Below are 17,610 nucleotides of genomic sequence, written 5' to 3' on the forward strand. Positions count from 1 at the left end.
ACACATGATTATTTATGCAAGAAATTCTTTATAATTCGATATTACACATGATTATTTATGCAAGAAATTCTTTATAATTCGATATTACACATGATTATTTATGCAAGAAATTCTTTATAATTCGATATTACACATGATTATTTATGCAAGAAATTCTTTATAATTCGATATTACACATGATTATTTATGCAAGAAATTCTTTATAATTCGATATTACACATGATTATTTATGCAAGAAATTCTTTATAATTCGATATTACACATGATTATTTATGCAAGAAATTCTTTATAATTCGATATTACACATGATTATTTATGCAAGAAATTCTTTATAATTCGATATTACACATGATTATTTATGCAAGAAATTCTTTATAATTCGATATTACACATGATTATTTATGCAAGAAATTCTTTATAATTCGATATTACACATGATTATTTATGCAAGAAATTCTTTATAATTCGATATTACACATGATTATTTATGCAAGAAATTCTTTATAATTCGATATTACACATGATTATTTATGCAAGAAATTCTTTATAATTCGATATTACACATGATTATTTATGCAAGAAATTCTTTATAATTCGATATTACACATGATTATTTATGCAAGAAATTCTTTATAATTCGATATTACACATGATTATTTATGCAAGAAATTCTTTATAATTCGATATTACACATGATTATTTATGCAAGAAATTCTTTATAATTCGATATTACACATGATTATTTATGCAAGAAATTCTTTATAATTCGATATTACACATGATTATTTATGCAAGAAATTCTTTATAATTCGATATTACACATGATTATTTATGCAAGAAATTCTTTATAATTCGATATTACACATGATTATTTATGCAAGAAATTCTTTATAATTCGATATTACACATGATTATTTATGCAAGAAATTCTTTATAATTCGATATTACACATGATTATTTATGCAAGAAATTCTTTATAATTCGATATTACACATGATTATTTATGCAAGAAATTCTTTATAATTCGATATTACACATGATTATTTATGCAAGAAATTCTTTATAATTCGATATTACACATGATTATTTATGCAAGAAATTCTTTATAATTCGATATTACACATGATTATTTATGCAAGAAATTCTTTATAATTCGATATTACACATGATTATTTATGCAAGAAATTCTTTATAATTCGATATTACACATGATTATTTATGCAAGAAATTCTTTATAATTCGATATTACACATGATTATTTATGCAAGAAATTCTTTATAATTCGATATTACACATGATTATTTATGCAAGAAATTCTTTATAATTCGATATTACACATGATTATTTATGCAAGAAATTCTTTATAATTCGATATTACACATGATTATTTATGCAAGAAATTCTTTATAATTCGATATTACACATGATTATTTATGCAAGAAATTCTTTATAATTCGATATTACACATGATTATTTATGCAAGAAATTCTTTATAATTCGATATTACACATGATTATTTATGCAAGAAATTCTTTATAATTCGATATTACACATGATTATTTATGCAAGAAATTCTTTATAATTTGATATTACACATGATTATTTATGCAAGAAATTCTTTATAATTCGATATTACACATGATTATTTATGCAAGAAATTCAATTGATGTTTTATTAATAATCCTATAGAATATCTCACAAAAAAAACAAAAAAAACAAAAAAAACAAAAAAAAACAAAAAAAACAAAAAAAAACAAAAAAAACAAAAAAAACAAAAGGCTAAACAATAAGCAAAAATGTCATTAACATAAAGTTTGGTAGAAATAAAGAAAAAGTCATTTCGTATTGTTTTAAATATGGAAACAGTCAACACATGTTCGCCACCAATTTCTATGTGTCTTATTGTGTCTGTCGGTTTTATTTTTATTTTTATTTTTTTACAAGGAAGTCACCACTTATCAAGGCCCAGAGGCTACTCGGTGATAAGGGTTATTGCGTGTACAGTAATCAATGGGATAATATTGTAGTAATAGCTAGTAATGGCGATCTGATAAAGTGTCTTACTTAAGGGGGCGGCTCAACAGGAATTTGTTTATGTTGGACTTGAAGACATCCAAGTTGTAGTCAGGTGGGAAACAGGCAAATGGAAGAGAGTTCTACAGGCGTGCACTTCTAAGAAAAAAGCATTGTTCATGTTTTGATTTAGGCACAGATAAAGAGTGGGGAAAATTACTGACAGTGGTTTAAGATAGATGGGTGTTTTTCATGAAAGATTGGCGAGGGGGACCAGAGATTTGAGCCCAGAGGAGAACTTCCCATGGAAATAATGATAAAACAAAGACAGGCTCGCAACGTCCCTTCTGTGGGAGAGAAGTTGTAGGGAAGAGAAAAGGGCATCCCCCACCAGTCTATGAAGTCTATTTTGTACTCTGTCCAGGCAGTATAGGCTGTTTTTAGCAGCTCCTGCTCAGATATGGCAGCAGTACTCCATCCTTGGACGTACTGGGCTTTTATATAGATAGAGTAGAATATCCGCAAGACAGTTAAAGGTAAATTTAATGAGATCTCCACCAATTAACAGAAGTTTTTCACCAAATCACATCCTCACATACATAAAATAAAAACATGAATAACTCCGGATAACAACGACACTTGACAAAGAACTCGAGATTGCTGTATTGAAATGAAATAACATTTATTTATGTGAAATGATTGCTGTATTGAAATGAAATAACATTTATTTATGTGAAATGATTGCTGTATTGAAATGAAATAACATTTATTTATGTGAAATGATTGCTGTATTGAAATGAAATAACATTTATTTATGTGAAATGATTGCTGTATTGAAATGAAATAACATTTATTTGTGTGAAATGATTGCTGTATTGAAATGAAATAACATTTATGTGGTTAAGAAACATTAATTCAAATCATTCCAAAGTTAAGTTTTTTTGCAATGAGTGTTCATTAGGCAGGCTTAGCTAAATGAGGGTCTCGTGAAAAGAGCATGAAGCTTAAGATTTTTACTGATTTTTATGGTGAGAGTACCACACATTACTGATTTTTATGGTGAGAGTACCACACATTACTGATTTTTATGGTGAGAGTACCACACATGGTTATTTTCTGAAGGGAAGAAAATAGTAAACGATGTAAGCAGAATGCATGCATGTGTGTTCATCACATAAGAAAACAGTAGTTCAAAATAACATTTAAAGAAGAATTAATTCTAATTCGACATGGTAATGTTCCATGATGAGAATTTAGGTGCATATTTCGCGGCATTCCCAGTGAAGCTGTTTTATGTCTAAATAAACGGAGTCCGGCGTATATGATGAGAACAGGCAGTAGTGATGTTTATTCATAGAACTGCATCTTGGACTGGTTGAATTTTGGTGGGTAAAACTTTATATACAGGTGTTCTGAATATTCTAGCCTGTTTGTTGTATCACTGCACATGGAGCGCAACATAGTTCCTTTATCGCAAATTATAATGTTGTAATCCTGCGTGTTCTGATATCTGTATCGAAACAGTGATTGCTATGAAAATATCTCTACTGAAGATTTGTTCCAGCTGTATGTAGGGATCGCTACAAGATTCCTAGACGAAAAGTTGGTCTAAGGAGAAAGAATACAATTATTGCAAGTTGATGGCAGTCCGAAAGAAAAGTGACATTGAGTTGCACGGTTGCCTGGGTACGATGAATTGTGTAATTTCAAAAGAAATGAGCCGCCTGGGTTTGGGATTATGGACATCTGTATCCGTTTGGAGTAAACTGAGGAGCTGAGCGAAAACAGAATATCATAGCTAATAATTTCTTGTCATTCATGGCGATCTGTCATAGATCCATATATCTGCAAGTGGGCCTGCAGAGTCCAAGTGCAAGTGAATCTGTATTGGTGCATCGGCATAGCATAAGAGTGTGATTTATTTATAAGAAGATCCCTTATGCATACATGAAAATGAACCGGGATTGTTTAAGAATCCGAGGTGCTTGTAATGAGCTCATTCTGAAGTGGGGGGGGGCAGTATTAAATTCCACACATGCGAAAAATGGTAATATCTCCGATATGTCCTGCATGACCATGGTTGACGCAAGAACATTTGTCTGCATTGTATTGCGAGTTTCATAGGAAATTTGGCATGAAATAGACATTGATAATCACCACAGGCAACAATATAAGTAAAATTCTGTTGATTGGAGACTCGTCCAACGTGCTGGCTACAGGACTATTGATCTATAGGAGGACTTGTGTTTGGTACCAATTTGCTGTAGGGAAATCATGTTTCATTTAATTTTCGATTTTTGAGCGATTATTCACATAAATCGATAATTTTATTGAGACCAGTGTCGATAGTTCATAAAAAGATCCGTGAATATATGTGGTTCATTTACTGACATCATATTAGATGATTGGAAAAGAAAGATTAGTTTTGTTCTTTTTTCTTTTTCTTTGAATTGAATAGTCTGCAAGCATGGTGGCATCCCAAATGATCTTGATAGCAAACTTTCATATTGCTAATGTCTTGATAGAAGCGCTCCCTTTGCTCGTAGCTCACACCACCTAGATTTTCTGGAAAACGAGCAAGATGGCTGTGCAAAACATGTAACTTGATGCTCATATTTGCACCTTGTTGATGGAGACTTATGAGTAATGCTTGAAGTTCTTTGTAGTTGAACACTTTTATTTTTCCCACAAAAAATATTACTACATTCATAAACACTGTCCAGACACTCAATTCTGCAGGATTCATAAGATTACAGAAATTTGCTCATTCATTAAATTTCGAATCTGGGATCCATCAAAAATTACAGCTTTTAATTTCTCTGTGGTTGGGCCTGGTAATTTCATGCAAATATATTTGAAACAGTCGCCAACTTTCTCAAGAACCTTCACAAACTGTTTCATGATGCAAAGCTTTATGTGAAGAGGAGGAAATACAACTTTGGAACTAAAGGAGAAGCCAAAACATTGAGAGAGCTAGAAATCAGTTCACTGCATACAGGCCAATCTTTCTTTATCCCGTGCTGTTTTTGCCCTGCTATCCCACAAACACAAGAAGCAAGGAAATATTGTGTAGCCACCTTGTGGCCCGAGGAGAAACCTAACCATTTTCAAATCAACACATATGATCCATTGGTGTTGTCTGTATGAAATCTTTTCCACAATAAATTTGATTTCATCATATTTTTCTTTGAGGATCATTGAATGGCCAAGAAGAACTGATCCATATGTTGCCATTGTGAAAAACATATTTTAAACTTCTTTTGGAACTATCTATAAAACGGTGCCAATCTTAAGAATAACATTGTTCAACACCAAACTCCTGCAGCCGACAACATCATTGCAATACCAAAACAGAGTGACTTTCTATCCCTTTTTTGTCCAAAAATGCTCAACACATTGCTTGCGTACAATATGGGGTGTCCATGCCTTATCTTGATCACCCATCATTACTTTGAAGTAAGCAAGTTAAGCACGCTTCACAAATTCACTGATCCATTTCCTGTTGGATTGCAATGTGTATTGCCCAACAGATATAGCAAAACACATTTGGATTGTTTAAACAATGTCACCTGATGATGTAGCCGTGCTTAAATTTTGCTTAAAAAATCTGCAATGAAAGTAAAATAATGCAGCTTAATTATTTCCTGATTGACTTATAAATGAATGCCTAACATTTAGAGAATACACCTTTTAAAGCAAATCCACCCAGAAATTTATGATGATCCTTTATTTGACAGCATGGGCATGATCTATATGCACTGAGTTCACACTGGAATACACTGGAATCAACAAGGAATACTGTTGAACTGGAACCTCCTTCGGTCGGTGCACTAAGTAACCATCTGTCTTGTAACGTCACCTGTTTAGCAAAACACATTTGGATTGTTGAAACAACGTTTCCTAGGAGATGATGTAGCCATGCTTAATTTTTGCTCTAAAAATTTGCAACAAAAGTCAAATAATTCAGCTTGATTATTTCCTGTCTGACTTATAAATGAATTTTCGGTCGATCAACAGTAACTACTAATCTCTATGTCTTCTGGGAGGCTACTAATCTCAGAGTCACTGTCTGATGGTGGTGCTGCAATCCAGAGTGATGCTTCGCTAGATTCTGACTCTGATTCGTTTGTATCGTCTAGTGATGGTTGTGTTACTAACTGTATGTCTTTAACATGACAGGGTGTGCCATCAACTCGCACCACTTGTGGGCTGATTATTTCAGTGACTCGCCCGACTCCATACCTTGTCGTGCACTTTCTTCACGGGTTTTGATCCACACAACATCCCCTTTCCTCACTCTCTCTCCGGCTACTTCCAGTTCAGGCAGCGGGTTCGTCTCTCTGCCCTTCACTCTGATGTGATACCTATGCAATGTATCAGCCGGCACCGTAGAGGGTGAAACATCATCTTTCGGGGTTACATTGTACAAATAAATTGCCTCGAACACTGTGCAGCCTGATCTAGCCACGATTGTTTTGACGGTTCGATGATTCCGTTCAATGATCCCATTTTCACTAGGTACATGGGTGCATCGAAACCTCAGACGTATTCCCCAGTGGTTAGTAAACTTCGCACTCCTGGTTCAACCAACTTAGCGAAATATAGGGTCTGCTTGACTCCAGGATGCCCGCTTTGTTGGTGGATTTCCTTAATCCGATTAGATTGACCAGGGATCATAGATGTGGCACAGGGAGGTTGCGTAGGTTCAACAGTTCTTTTTATGGCATCAAGCCATCTTTGAGGTACTCTTGTTAAACAATCTACCTTATTTATGCTGGATCTGACCAGGGACACCTTCATTGGTTGTGCATATTCATTCACCAGGCTCATGATCGTGTTGAGCCGCCGACGGATGAGCATCTCGCTCGTTGCTTTGGTTCATACTCTTAGCCCGTCCGGTAAGAATGTCTGAAATCCACTTATGGACGCAAGCAGAATCTGTAAATAGTCACAGGGTGTTTATTCCCTTGATCACTGCATCGAGTTCTGCCAGGTTTATGTATTGGGAGTCCTTTTCTGGGCATAACCAGCAAGCGTCTTCCACTACGGCTCCATCATGGTCCTGGCTGTCAACACACCATCTGCCTTGTGCTGGATCTTCTTTGTGCACTCTGGTGAGGACCTCTCTGACCATTGTATTGAGGTGGGGGGGCGTCATAAATTTTGTCATCCCATCCGGTGGTGACGTCAGAGGCTCTCCATTTGATGAATTCCACTGCAATACGAAGCCAGCCACCCACAGGAAGGTGTCCAACCAACTTTCCGCACAATGAAAATACGTTCTGTTGCGTGAAAACACAGGGCATACCTGGGATTTCATTGCCTCGTTTCCAACACAGGACATTATCTTCTTCCCAGACCTGCAAACCGAGCACTTTTGCATCATCTTTCTGGTTCCACGCTGAGAAGGCCAAAGTTGTGAAGATGTTCTTTTACACGTGTTTCAGGCACAATTTCTTCATCCACATACACATCATCAATATATGCAGATGTTGTCTGCTGAATGCGCTCATCCTTAGTCAATATAGCGTCAACAATCCTTTGCATAATTGATGGCGCCACATTAAGTCCAAATCCCGTGCGAGTTAAGCAATACCTTTTTCCCTTGATGAGCACCGTTTGATAGGGCCATAGTGACTGATGTACATGCACTTAAAGGTATGCTTTACGAAGATCCCGCACAGATACATTAGATCCTGCTTGCCGCCATTCCCTCAACTTCTCGGTACGTACATCCGTGCGGGCTGTAAAAGGAGTTACATGCTCGTTTAGTTCCTGATAGTAAAGTACCGGCCTCAACTTCTGTTTATTATACTGGATAACTGCCATTAATGGGATCAGACACTTTGGGGGGGGGGCCCAATTCCTTCTTCGGATAGAGAACTAGCCATCCATTTTTTTATCCAAGTCTGTAGTTCCTTATCGTATTCTCCATGAGCTCCAGGTCGATCAACAGGCAAAAATCACACAAATTCTCCCAACTGATGTTTCCGCTTCTCAAACGTCAAATGATTTCTCGATCCTCTGCCACCGACAAGTGACCTGTTTTTATAAAGCACGCACACATGATCTTGATTTCTTTCATTTACAGCCACCATGATGGACTCTTTCTTTCTTTCCTGATGCATGCGACTCACAGGACAGACAGACACGAGGACGTTTGTACAGTAAGCCCCACAGAATTCTTAACATTAAGAGAATAAACTTTACTTTTACCCAGAAATCAACAAAAACATGCTAACATCGTCCTATTTACCAATTTTCTTACCAATTACATACCTCATTGTATACAAATTTAACTTTTTCTGTAAGGTTTGTGATGTCATAATCAATTAACATCCAACACAATAACAACCTACAAATGAAGCTAGAATGTATATAGAAACACGATTAATATACTGACGTGGCACACACCTATGCTTCACAGTCAAATAAACTATTCTAAAAATAACGATTATGAAGCAAGGAAATATTGTGTAGCCACCTTTACATAATCCACAGACATATTTATTTCAAGAGAAAAAGTAAAAACTGGAAAAGAAAAAATTATGAGCATGGAAAAGGGAAAACAATAACAGACGAGAGTAAGAAAGTTAAAGAAATCGAAAGACTGAATAAGTTTGTAAAAAAATAAAACATAAAATATCACGAAGAAGATGCCAGGAATGGGAATGGATAAAGAAGAAAGAGGAGTGTCGATAGTCGGGTTGCAAAAAGGAAATAAAGACCAACCAATTAGGAAGAAGGAAAGTTTTTAGTCAAGAGTAACTTTAAAGGAGATAATAGGTTCAAAACACGGAGGCAAAACACCTAATTTGAAGATAACAAAAATAGTAAATATTTCAACAACTTGACCTAATGAGAAAAAATGAATATGATTTTCAGAATCAGCACCCCCAAATTAGTCTAAATCAGGGTACCAAAAAGTGTGTTGACCAGTGTAATAATAATAATAATGTAAATGGAGGAAAAACAACAGAAAACCGAACCTGACAGAAAGAAAGCTTGACTGGAGTAAGATATGGGAAGAACAACAAAATCACAATAGAAATGCTGAAAAAAATGCCGAAAGACATGAAAGAAGAGTTATAGCAAATCAAAGAATCCCTTCTTCGATTTGTTGTAACTCTGACTGAGAGAATGAAATCAGCAAAGAAACCTTCAAGAAAACCCTGTGAAAAATGGCAAACTGGTGAACACTAGGTCTCAGCAGAATACACACAAAAATTTCATGACACTACATGAAAGGCTAATTCAACCTGAAAAGATGTACCCATGAAGCAGAAGTGCCAGAATGGATGACCACAGAGAAAACCACACTAGTACAAAAAGACACAGAAAAGGGAACCGCCTCCAGCAACTACAGGCCTATAGCATGCTTATCTGTCATGTGGAAAATCTATAGCATGCTTATCTGTCATGTGGAAAATCTATAGCATGCTTATCTGTCATGTGGAAAATCTATAGCATGCTTATCTGTCATGTAGAAAATACTAACAGTACAATCGAAGGAACAAATTTACCACTCCCCTAATAATCAAATGAGGAAAAGAAAGGATACCATAAAAGAAAACAGAGGATTTACTATGCACCAATCAAAGATCTTGAAGGAGGTAAAATGTAGAAAAAAGTATATAACCATGGCATGGATCGACTACAACAGGATTCCACAAGCATGAATAATAGAATGCCTTGGAATGTACAAATTTCCATATATTTACAATTCAATTGAAAATGCAATGGAGACTTGAACTAAATGCTGATAACTGAGGTAAAAATACAAAGATGTATCTTCCCTATCACCACTACTGTTCATCATAGCCAATAACAATATACTAAGAAAGTGCCAAGTCAGATACAAATTCACCAATACAGATGAAAGAATGAACCATCTAATTTATATGGACGACCTGAAACTTTTTGCAAGAACCAAAAAGGAACTAGAGATGCTTATAAAACCAACCAGAATCTTCAGCGAGGATATCTGAATGGGATTTGTTATGGAAAAGTGCACACTGGTAGTTATGAGAAGGGGAAAACTGGCGGCAATGAAAGGAAAGCATCTTTGTTTTAGATGCATTAAAATTAACCTACCGCCCATTTCCCCATTGTAACATGTTCTCAAGATCAGAAGAGAGAGACTCAGACATACCTTGGTCATTGCTGGCCTTTGATGCGTTGCCATAGATGTTAGTGTCATCTGCATAAATGTCTACAAATGATTTAAAAATGTGATTTGGGAGATTATTGATGAAAATCAGGAAGAGAGTTGAACCCAGGATGGAACCTTGAGGGACACCAATGATTTCTGCTCATCAGCCACTACTTTTATAAATCTATTAGAGAGAAAGGATTTAATAATTGAGGACATTTCCAGCTATTCCATAGCTGGTGATCTTGTAAAGGAAACCTTTATGCCATACTCTATTAAAAGTGTTTGCTATGTTAAAAGCTATTGCTCTAGAAATTAAGCCCCTGTCGAGAAATTCATTACTCCTGTGTGATATAACAGTAGTACATCAGCTGTAGATCTTGTAGAATAGAAACGATATTGAATGTCACTGAGCAGATTATGTTTGCTGAGATGGATGACTACTTATCTGTTTATCCCAGCTTCCAGTAACTTACTCGTGATGCAAAGGAGACTGATATTCTGTACTGAGAGGAAGATGACCAATCTCCAGAATTTTTAAATATGGAGCAGACTGATGAAGTTTTCCAGGGTGTTGGGAAGCATTTCTCCTTAAGCAGCGTTTAAACAGCTTTGTATATGCAAGCGTTTAAACAGCTTTGTATATGGAAGCGTTTAAACAGCTTTGTATATGGAAGCGTTTAAACAGCTTTGTATATGGAAGCATTTAAACAGCTTTGTATATGGAAGCGTTTAAACAGCTTTGTATATGGAAGCGTTTAAACAGCTTTGTATATGGAAGCGTTTAAACAGCTTTGTATATGGAAGCATTTAAACAGCTTTGTATATGGAAGCATTTAAACAGCTTTGTATATGGAAGCATTTAAACAGCTTTGTATATGGAAGCGTTTAAACAGCTTTGTATATGGAAGCGTTTAAACAGCTTTGTATATGGAAGCATTTAAACAGCTTTGTATATGGAAGTATTTAAACAGCTTTGTATATGGAAGCATTTAAACAGCTTTGTATATGGAAGCGTTTAAACAGCTTTGTATATGGAAGCATTTAAACAGCTTTGTATATGGAAGCATTTAAACAGCTTTGTATATGGAAGCATTTAAACAGCTTTGTATATGGAAGCTAGTTCCAGTTGAATCTTTTGGAGCACTATGACTGAAATGCCGTCAGGGCCAGTTGCTTTACTAGAAGTTTTTTATAAGCTTGGCAACATCGTGTACAGATATTTGTATGTTGCATGGTGTACAGATATTTGTATGTTGCATGGTGTACAGATATTTGTATGTTGCATGGTGTACAGATATTTGTATGTTGCATGGTGTACAGATATTTGTATGTTGCATGGTGTGTTTTCAGTCACAGGAGGAAATACGTGTGTGTATGGCGGCCCTGATCGCAAAGGGTGGAATTTGCAACAAAGTTCTTAGCAAAAGTATAGAACTATCCAGCCAAGCAGAAATGAAGGCACTAGGTGAACATGGCACAAATATTTAGGAGTTCTGGAAGCAGACGCCATCAAAGCCACAGAAAGAAAGAGAAAATTGGAAAGGTATACCTTTGAATAACAAGAAAACTCTTAGAAACTAAACTATATAAATTAATTATGAAATTATATAATTAAACTATTCATAGATTTATCATGTTTTGCAAAATAGATCCAGTTAAGCAAAAAATGCAGTCATTTTGCACTAAAATCGATTTGTAAAAGCAAAATAAATAGGGAAAATATCAAAATCTGTAAAAATTGATTATGAAATGGTATAAACACATGAGCAATGTCACTATTTAGATACTCCGAACCGTTCATAGGGTGGAATAAAAAGAACTGAGGCATCTCGACCAGAAGGCCAGGAAACTTATGACAATGCACTACACCCAAAGAATGATACCAACCAACTCTATGTGAAAAAGAGAGACGGGAAAGAGAACTGTTTTGAAGACTGCGAATGACACACACACAAAAAACAAAACAATTAGAAAAATACAGAACACAGAACAAATAATTACAGCTGCAAGAGATAATGAAAAAATGAACAAGATGGAAAATGGAGAGGCAAGGGATAAGATGAAGAATAAAACAGCTGATAATTTGTAAGGATGATAAATGATGAGACTAATGAAAACACTTGGACATGCCTACAAAAAGGAACCCTAAACAGAACAAGATAACATGATAAGAACTAACCACATCAAAGCAAAGATTGACAAAACATAAGAAAACAGCAAATGCAGAATCTGTGGATAAAGAGATGAAACGATGAACCACATAAGCGAATGCAGCAACAGGTCCTAAACAAATACAAGAACAGACATAATCAAGTGGGGAAGGCAGTACACCGAGAATTATGAAATCTTTGATGATTTACTATATGACTACTACTACTACTTCTACTGAGTAAGTAATAATCATAACCGCATGTGTGTTTCTTACATAATTTCTATTTAAGTTACAGTTAAGATATTTGTTTTTTAAACATAAACTGTAAACACAATGTAAATTTTGCATCTTGAAACAAAGTTCCAGTTATGGAAAATATCAATTTTATTTGGTTATTTTTTAGTATGATCCATCATTTTTAAACAGTTAACACCATATTCAAATCTATTTTTTCATAGTCTTCTTCAATAAAAATTAAATTACTGATTTAAAAATTAAATAAATCAAGTGGAAATTAAATGCATCAAAGAAACATATCATCATCATCATCATCATCATCATCATCATCATCATCATCATCATCATCATCATCAACTTGCTGTATATTTTTTCAAAATTTTAGTACAATATTGTAAGTCAACTTTAATTATTCTTTAATCAAATTTAATTAATAAAATTCACATTTCGCTAACATTTCAGCTTTTGTTAATATATATTATACGATGTTGAAACCTGATATTTCCAATAAGGTTATAACTTCATAGATTTATCATGTTTTGCAAAATAGATCCAGTTAAGCAAAAAATGCAGTCATTTTGCACTAAAACCGTTTTGTAAAAGCAAAATAAATAGGGAAAATATCAAAATCTGTAAAAATTGATTATGATGATAGAGTGTGTGAACGTCAACAGATCAGTAGTGTTAACTCGAAAAAATTGAAAATGGTGCTTATTGCATTTTGCATTCAAACTCTTCAAGTCATCCATTTGTTCCTTTTTTGACAAAGGAAAACATTTTGTAGAGTTCTGTATTCTCGTTATACAATAGTCTTTGAAATTTTTCATCACAGCATTTGTTCCCTTATTCACCTCAAACACAACAATGAGATGTCTGTTCACGTTACATTTAATTTTCTGCACGTTAGTAAAATCAGAGAAGCAGGAGACTGGGAAGAAATTCCAAAATCTAGCAGTCTGAGAGAAGAAACTATTAGAATAAAAAGCTTTCTCATCAGTGAAGGGGTGGAATTTTTCTGTTTGTCAAGTTAGTTGGGGCACCCATGCTACAAGTTCGTCAGAGCAAAATTCATTAAAATACAGGTACAGTGATGTAACATTGCAGCTATGGGACAAAGTTTGGATCGTGTGGAACTTATTAGATTGGAGTTTCTTTTTATGTATCCTAAGAAGGAAAGACTGTAACAATATTCCATGCAAATGGCAGCTTTGTAGAGATAAGGATACTATCAGTTAGGAGTAATTTTCTAGGACGATTTTTTTTATATACACAGGAGTCACCACTTATCAAGGCTCGGAGGCCACTCAAGGATAATGGTTAATGAGTGTACAGAAGTCAATGGGACAATATTGTAGTAATCGTTAGTAGTGGAAATTTGGTAACTTGGATTACTTAAGGGGATGGCTCATCAAGATGACAAATTGTAGTCAACTGGAAAGCAGGCAAATGGAAGAGAGTTCCACAGACGTGCAGTTCTAAGAAAGAAACTTTGTTCATGGAATCTATGTTTAGGTTTAGGCACAGATAAAGAGTGAGGGATATTATTGATAGCGGTTTCAGCTAGACAAATGTTTTTTTATGAAAGTTTGGTGAGGGAGAACCATAGATTGGAGCTCAGACAAGCACTTGCCATGAAAATAACAATAAAAAAAGATAGAGAAAGCGCACTCTCTTTGCAGCAACATTGGAAAAGTTTTCAATGTATTTGTCCTAATTCATGTTGGATATGAATGTATATGTGAAGAGTTTGAATGAAGAGCTCTCATTAGCCATTGTAATTAGTGGTTGAGAAAGTTTCTTGTAATTGTTAAAAGAAAAAACTTAGTTTTAGCAGCATTAAATATTAATGTTATCAGCAAATATACCCATTTCAGAGACAATTTTATCAGGGAAGTTATTTATGAATATCAGGAATAATAAAGGTCCAAGCATCAATTTCTGAGGCATGATCACATTTACCTTATTCTGTTTGGACATTCGGTCATTGAGGACGATTTTGATTTTTCTCTTGTCTAAGAAGAATTTGATTATATTAAATATTTGTCCAGTAATACTGTATGCTTTGGTTTTTATAAGACTTTCATACCAACCCTGTCAAAAGCTTTAGATATATCAAGAGTGTAATGGTTGTGTAAAGTGGGCAAATGTGTCCTTCCAGCTTGTTATTGAGTGCAACACAAAAGGCAAATGGCTGCTCCCATGTAGCATATAGTAGAGACTATATATAACCATCAAGAGAGATCATCCCTGATTACTTCATGTTCAGGGGAGATCACCCCCAGTTACTTCCTGTTTAGGGACAGACAACTCTTATACCTATACAAGGGGCAACCTTCTTAGCTTCCCTTGTTCTGTATATGCATTCAGATATGACAGTCAAGATATGTGTAGTATAATGAGCTTGCCTAAATCCATACTGTAAGTTATAAAGAAGTTTAATATCTATGAGGTGGTGGACTAGTCCTCAATGACTCAAAGATTTTGTCGAAGAGAAGGAGACTAATGAAGTGATAATCGAGCAGGTCAGTTCTTTCACCAGATTTCTTGAATACTGGTAAAATAGAAGCAATTTTCCAGCTGTTAAGGAAGCAAGATTCGGTTGTAGAGTTTGGAGAGAACAGGGGTACCTCAGCAATGTATTTCTTTAAGAGTATAGTAGGGATGAAATCAGGCCCACATGTTTTTTATGATATCATGAAAGAGTGATTTTCAGATCATCGAGTATGGCCTTTTCTTTTTAGTTAACATTAACTCTCATATAATTAAAACTGTTTATTTTTTTCAAACACCTTAAACTAATTATCTGCTGACCATTGAACTTATAAGATAAAAAAACTTTTAATATTACTTAATGAAAATATGCACCACTTCAATCACCTTATTTTCCAAAGATGAGTTTAGTGAATATCTCTTTTGGTCTTGATAATCATGGTTCAATCCTGTGGAGAACTCTGCACAAACACAGATGTATTTATTTATTTATTTTTTCACATAGACTTTAAATGAAGTCTACTAGCTGTATGCTACTTTTAATAATACTCCCATTTTTTAGTCTATTTAATTTCTCATTAATTTTATTTAATGATACCAATTGAATATTTCTTTTTTATACTGGTTGAATATTTCATTTTAATTCAAACTTGGCAGTCATTTTTTTACATCTCAATTCACAAGAAAACCTTCTCAAAAGCTTTTTCTGCTTCGGCATTTAAGGTCTTAATATTTTGACAGAATATGTTTATGGACATATTCCATAATTTAAATTTCTATATCCAGTCCGTGTTCAAGAGTTTACAGTTTTTTGTGATTTGTCTTTCATTTTTTTTAAATCACCAAGAATCATAACCAAAATCAAGGTTAGCAGTTTGCACTTCTCCATTCATTTATGAATATGTTTTGTTTACAAAATAATTAATCTCATTTGTTCGCTATGAACTTTTGTTTATTTTAAATAAAATTACTCTATTTTAAATTGACTTTCATATATTCTAAATTATATTTCACTAATTTTGAGAATTAATTACTTTAATTTGATAAAGAAAATGATGTAATTCAATGGGAAATCTTAATATACAGTTTTTTACACTTAATGATCGAAATGTTAAACTGGGTCAAATTAGATCCACATAAATGTGGTTTTATTATCATAAACTCAGTTACTGATAAGGAAATTTCATTAGAAAACTGAACACTTAGTTTGTGAATGTTGTAATTAGATGCTATCTGGACTAAGCTTCCAATGTTTGTATTGTTTTTTTTTTCTTTTTTACAGGCCTAACATACAGTGTGGTCACTCTTTTGACCACAGTTCTTTTCTTGGTTCTTGCCACACATATTAATGGCTGGAAGTTATCTATACGTTACGGTATTTCTCTTATGATTGTTTATGTTTTCTTTACTGCTCTCTCTGTTTCATATGAGTTAAACTTTTTTGGTTACATGCACCCGCAAATGTGTGATGTTGTGTATTGAGACACCATAAAATATTGCTGCTTTAATTTCCTTGGTGCTTATAATATCAGGTCAATTTTTCAAATTTCCTAAAGAATTGACCTAAATAAAAAGAAAATTAAAATATATTTCGCTCGTTACTTTTGTTTGGTGCTGTGAGCAAAGTTTGTATAAGGAAGATACAGCCTTGCCTCAAAATATCGTTTTGGATAGAAAAAGAAGGAAAAAAAGATGAAGTATTTAAAAAAAAATTGGTTATTGTGAATAAAGGTTATCTTGTTTGCTCTTGGATTTTCCACGTGTGACAAGAATTTTGTTTTTGAACAGTAATTGTGCATCGATATGCATTCTGTGTACATTTTTATCTTTTTTATGAAAGCAAAAAACATTCCTTTTTGAATTTTTTTCTAAATTTTCACTATTGGTCAGTTTTTCCACTTTTTTGTGAACTGCTATATTTTTGGTACCCAACTCATTTTTATAACATGGATTTATGATGATTTTTAAGAAAATGTCATTGCAAAAATGTTTCTATCAGTTTTCCTCAACATCAAAAGAGAACTTTTAAGACGAATATTTATGTTATTTTAAATGTTTAAGCAAATGTTTAACTTTTGCTGACTTTCAGATCTAAGACAAAACAGAAAAACATTAATTGAAACACTGGCAATAATAATGCAAAACTAATATGAATACCATCGTCTGTTTGTTTCAATATGTTTTCATCTTTCAACTCCATAGGGCACAAAATATTATCTTTTTATAATTCGATGAAATTCTGAACACTTTTATCTGGAAATAGTCAATTTCTCCTCCTCAAATACTAATGCAGTATCATTTTGAATATGAGTAGATAATAAAGTAGATAATTTCTATTTATTCTTTAAATATTTTTCGACCATTCACCAGATTTAATTTGAAATAGATTACAAGTTTTCTAATGACCGTTATTTGATTACAACTAATAATCTTTTCGATGGTTTTTGAAGAAGAAGAAGAAGAAGAAGAATATTTGATTACAACTAATAATCTTTTCAATGTTTTTGAATAATAATAATAATAATAATTGATAACTCATATCTAAGGGCAAGTAATAAGCATT

At 33.8% G+C, this 17,610-nt stretch overlaps 1 protein-coding gene across 11 annotated transcripts in view; it reads left to right on the top strand.

The window, feature by feature from the left end:
- LOC145284732 (putative sodium/potassium/calcium exchanger CG1090) overlaps window positions 1-17,610 on the top strand; it is a 554,458-nt gene that overhangs the window by 492,971 nt on the left and 43,877 nt on the right. For 6 of the 11 annotated variants that reach the window (XM_080133666.1, XM_080133668.1, XM_080133669.1 and 3 more), the window contains one exon: window positions 16,330-16,799. The exons of 2 other annotated variants lie outside the window; for them this stretch is intronic. In XM_080133666.1, coding sequence (XP_079989792.1) covers window positions 16,330-16,529 — 200 coding nt within the window. In that variant the 3' untranslated portion in view covers window positions 16,530-16,799. Of the gene's footprint in view, window positions 1-16,329; window positions 16,800-17,610 lie in introns of those variants that run through there. 3 more of the 11 variants (XM_080133667.1, XM_080133673.1, XM_080133670.1) reach the window with 1 other exon arrangement.

This window comes from Euprymna scolopes, chromosome 9, assembly GCF_053919585.1.
Source record: "Euprymna scolopes isolate OS-2025 chromosome 9, ASM5391958v1, whole genome shotgun sequence".
Taxonomy (NCBI): Eukaryota; Metazoa; Mollusca; class Cephalopoda; order Sepiida; family Sepiolidae; genus Euprymna; species Euprymna scolopes.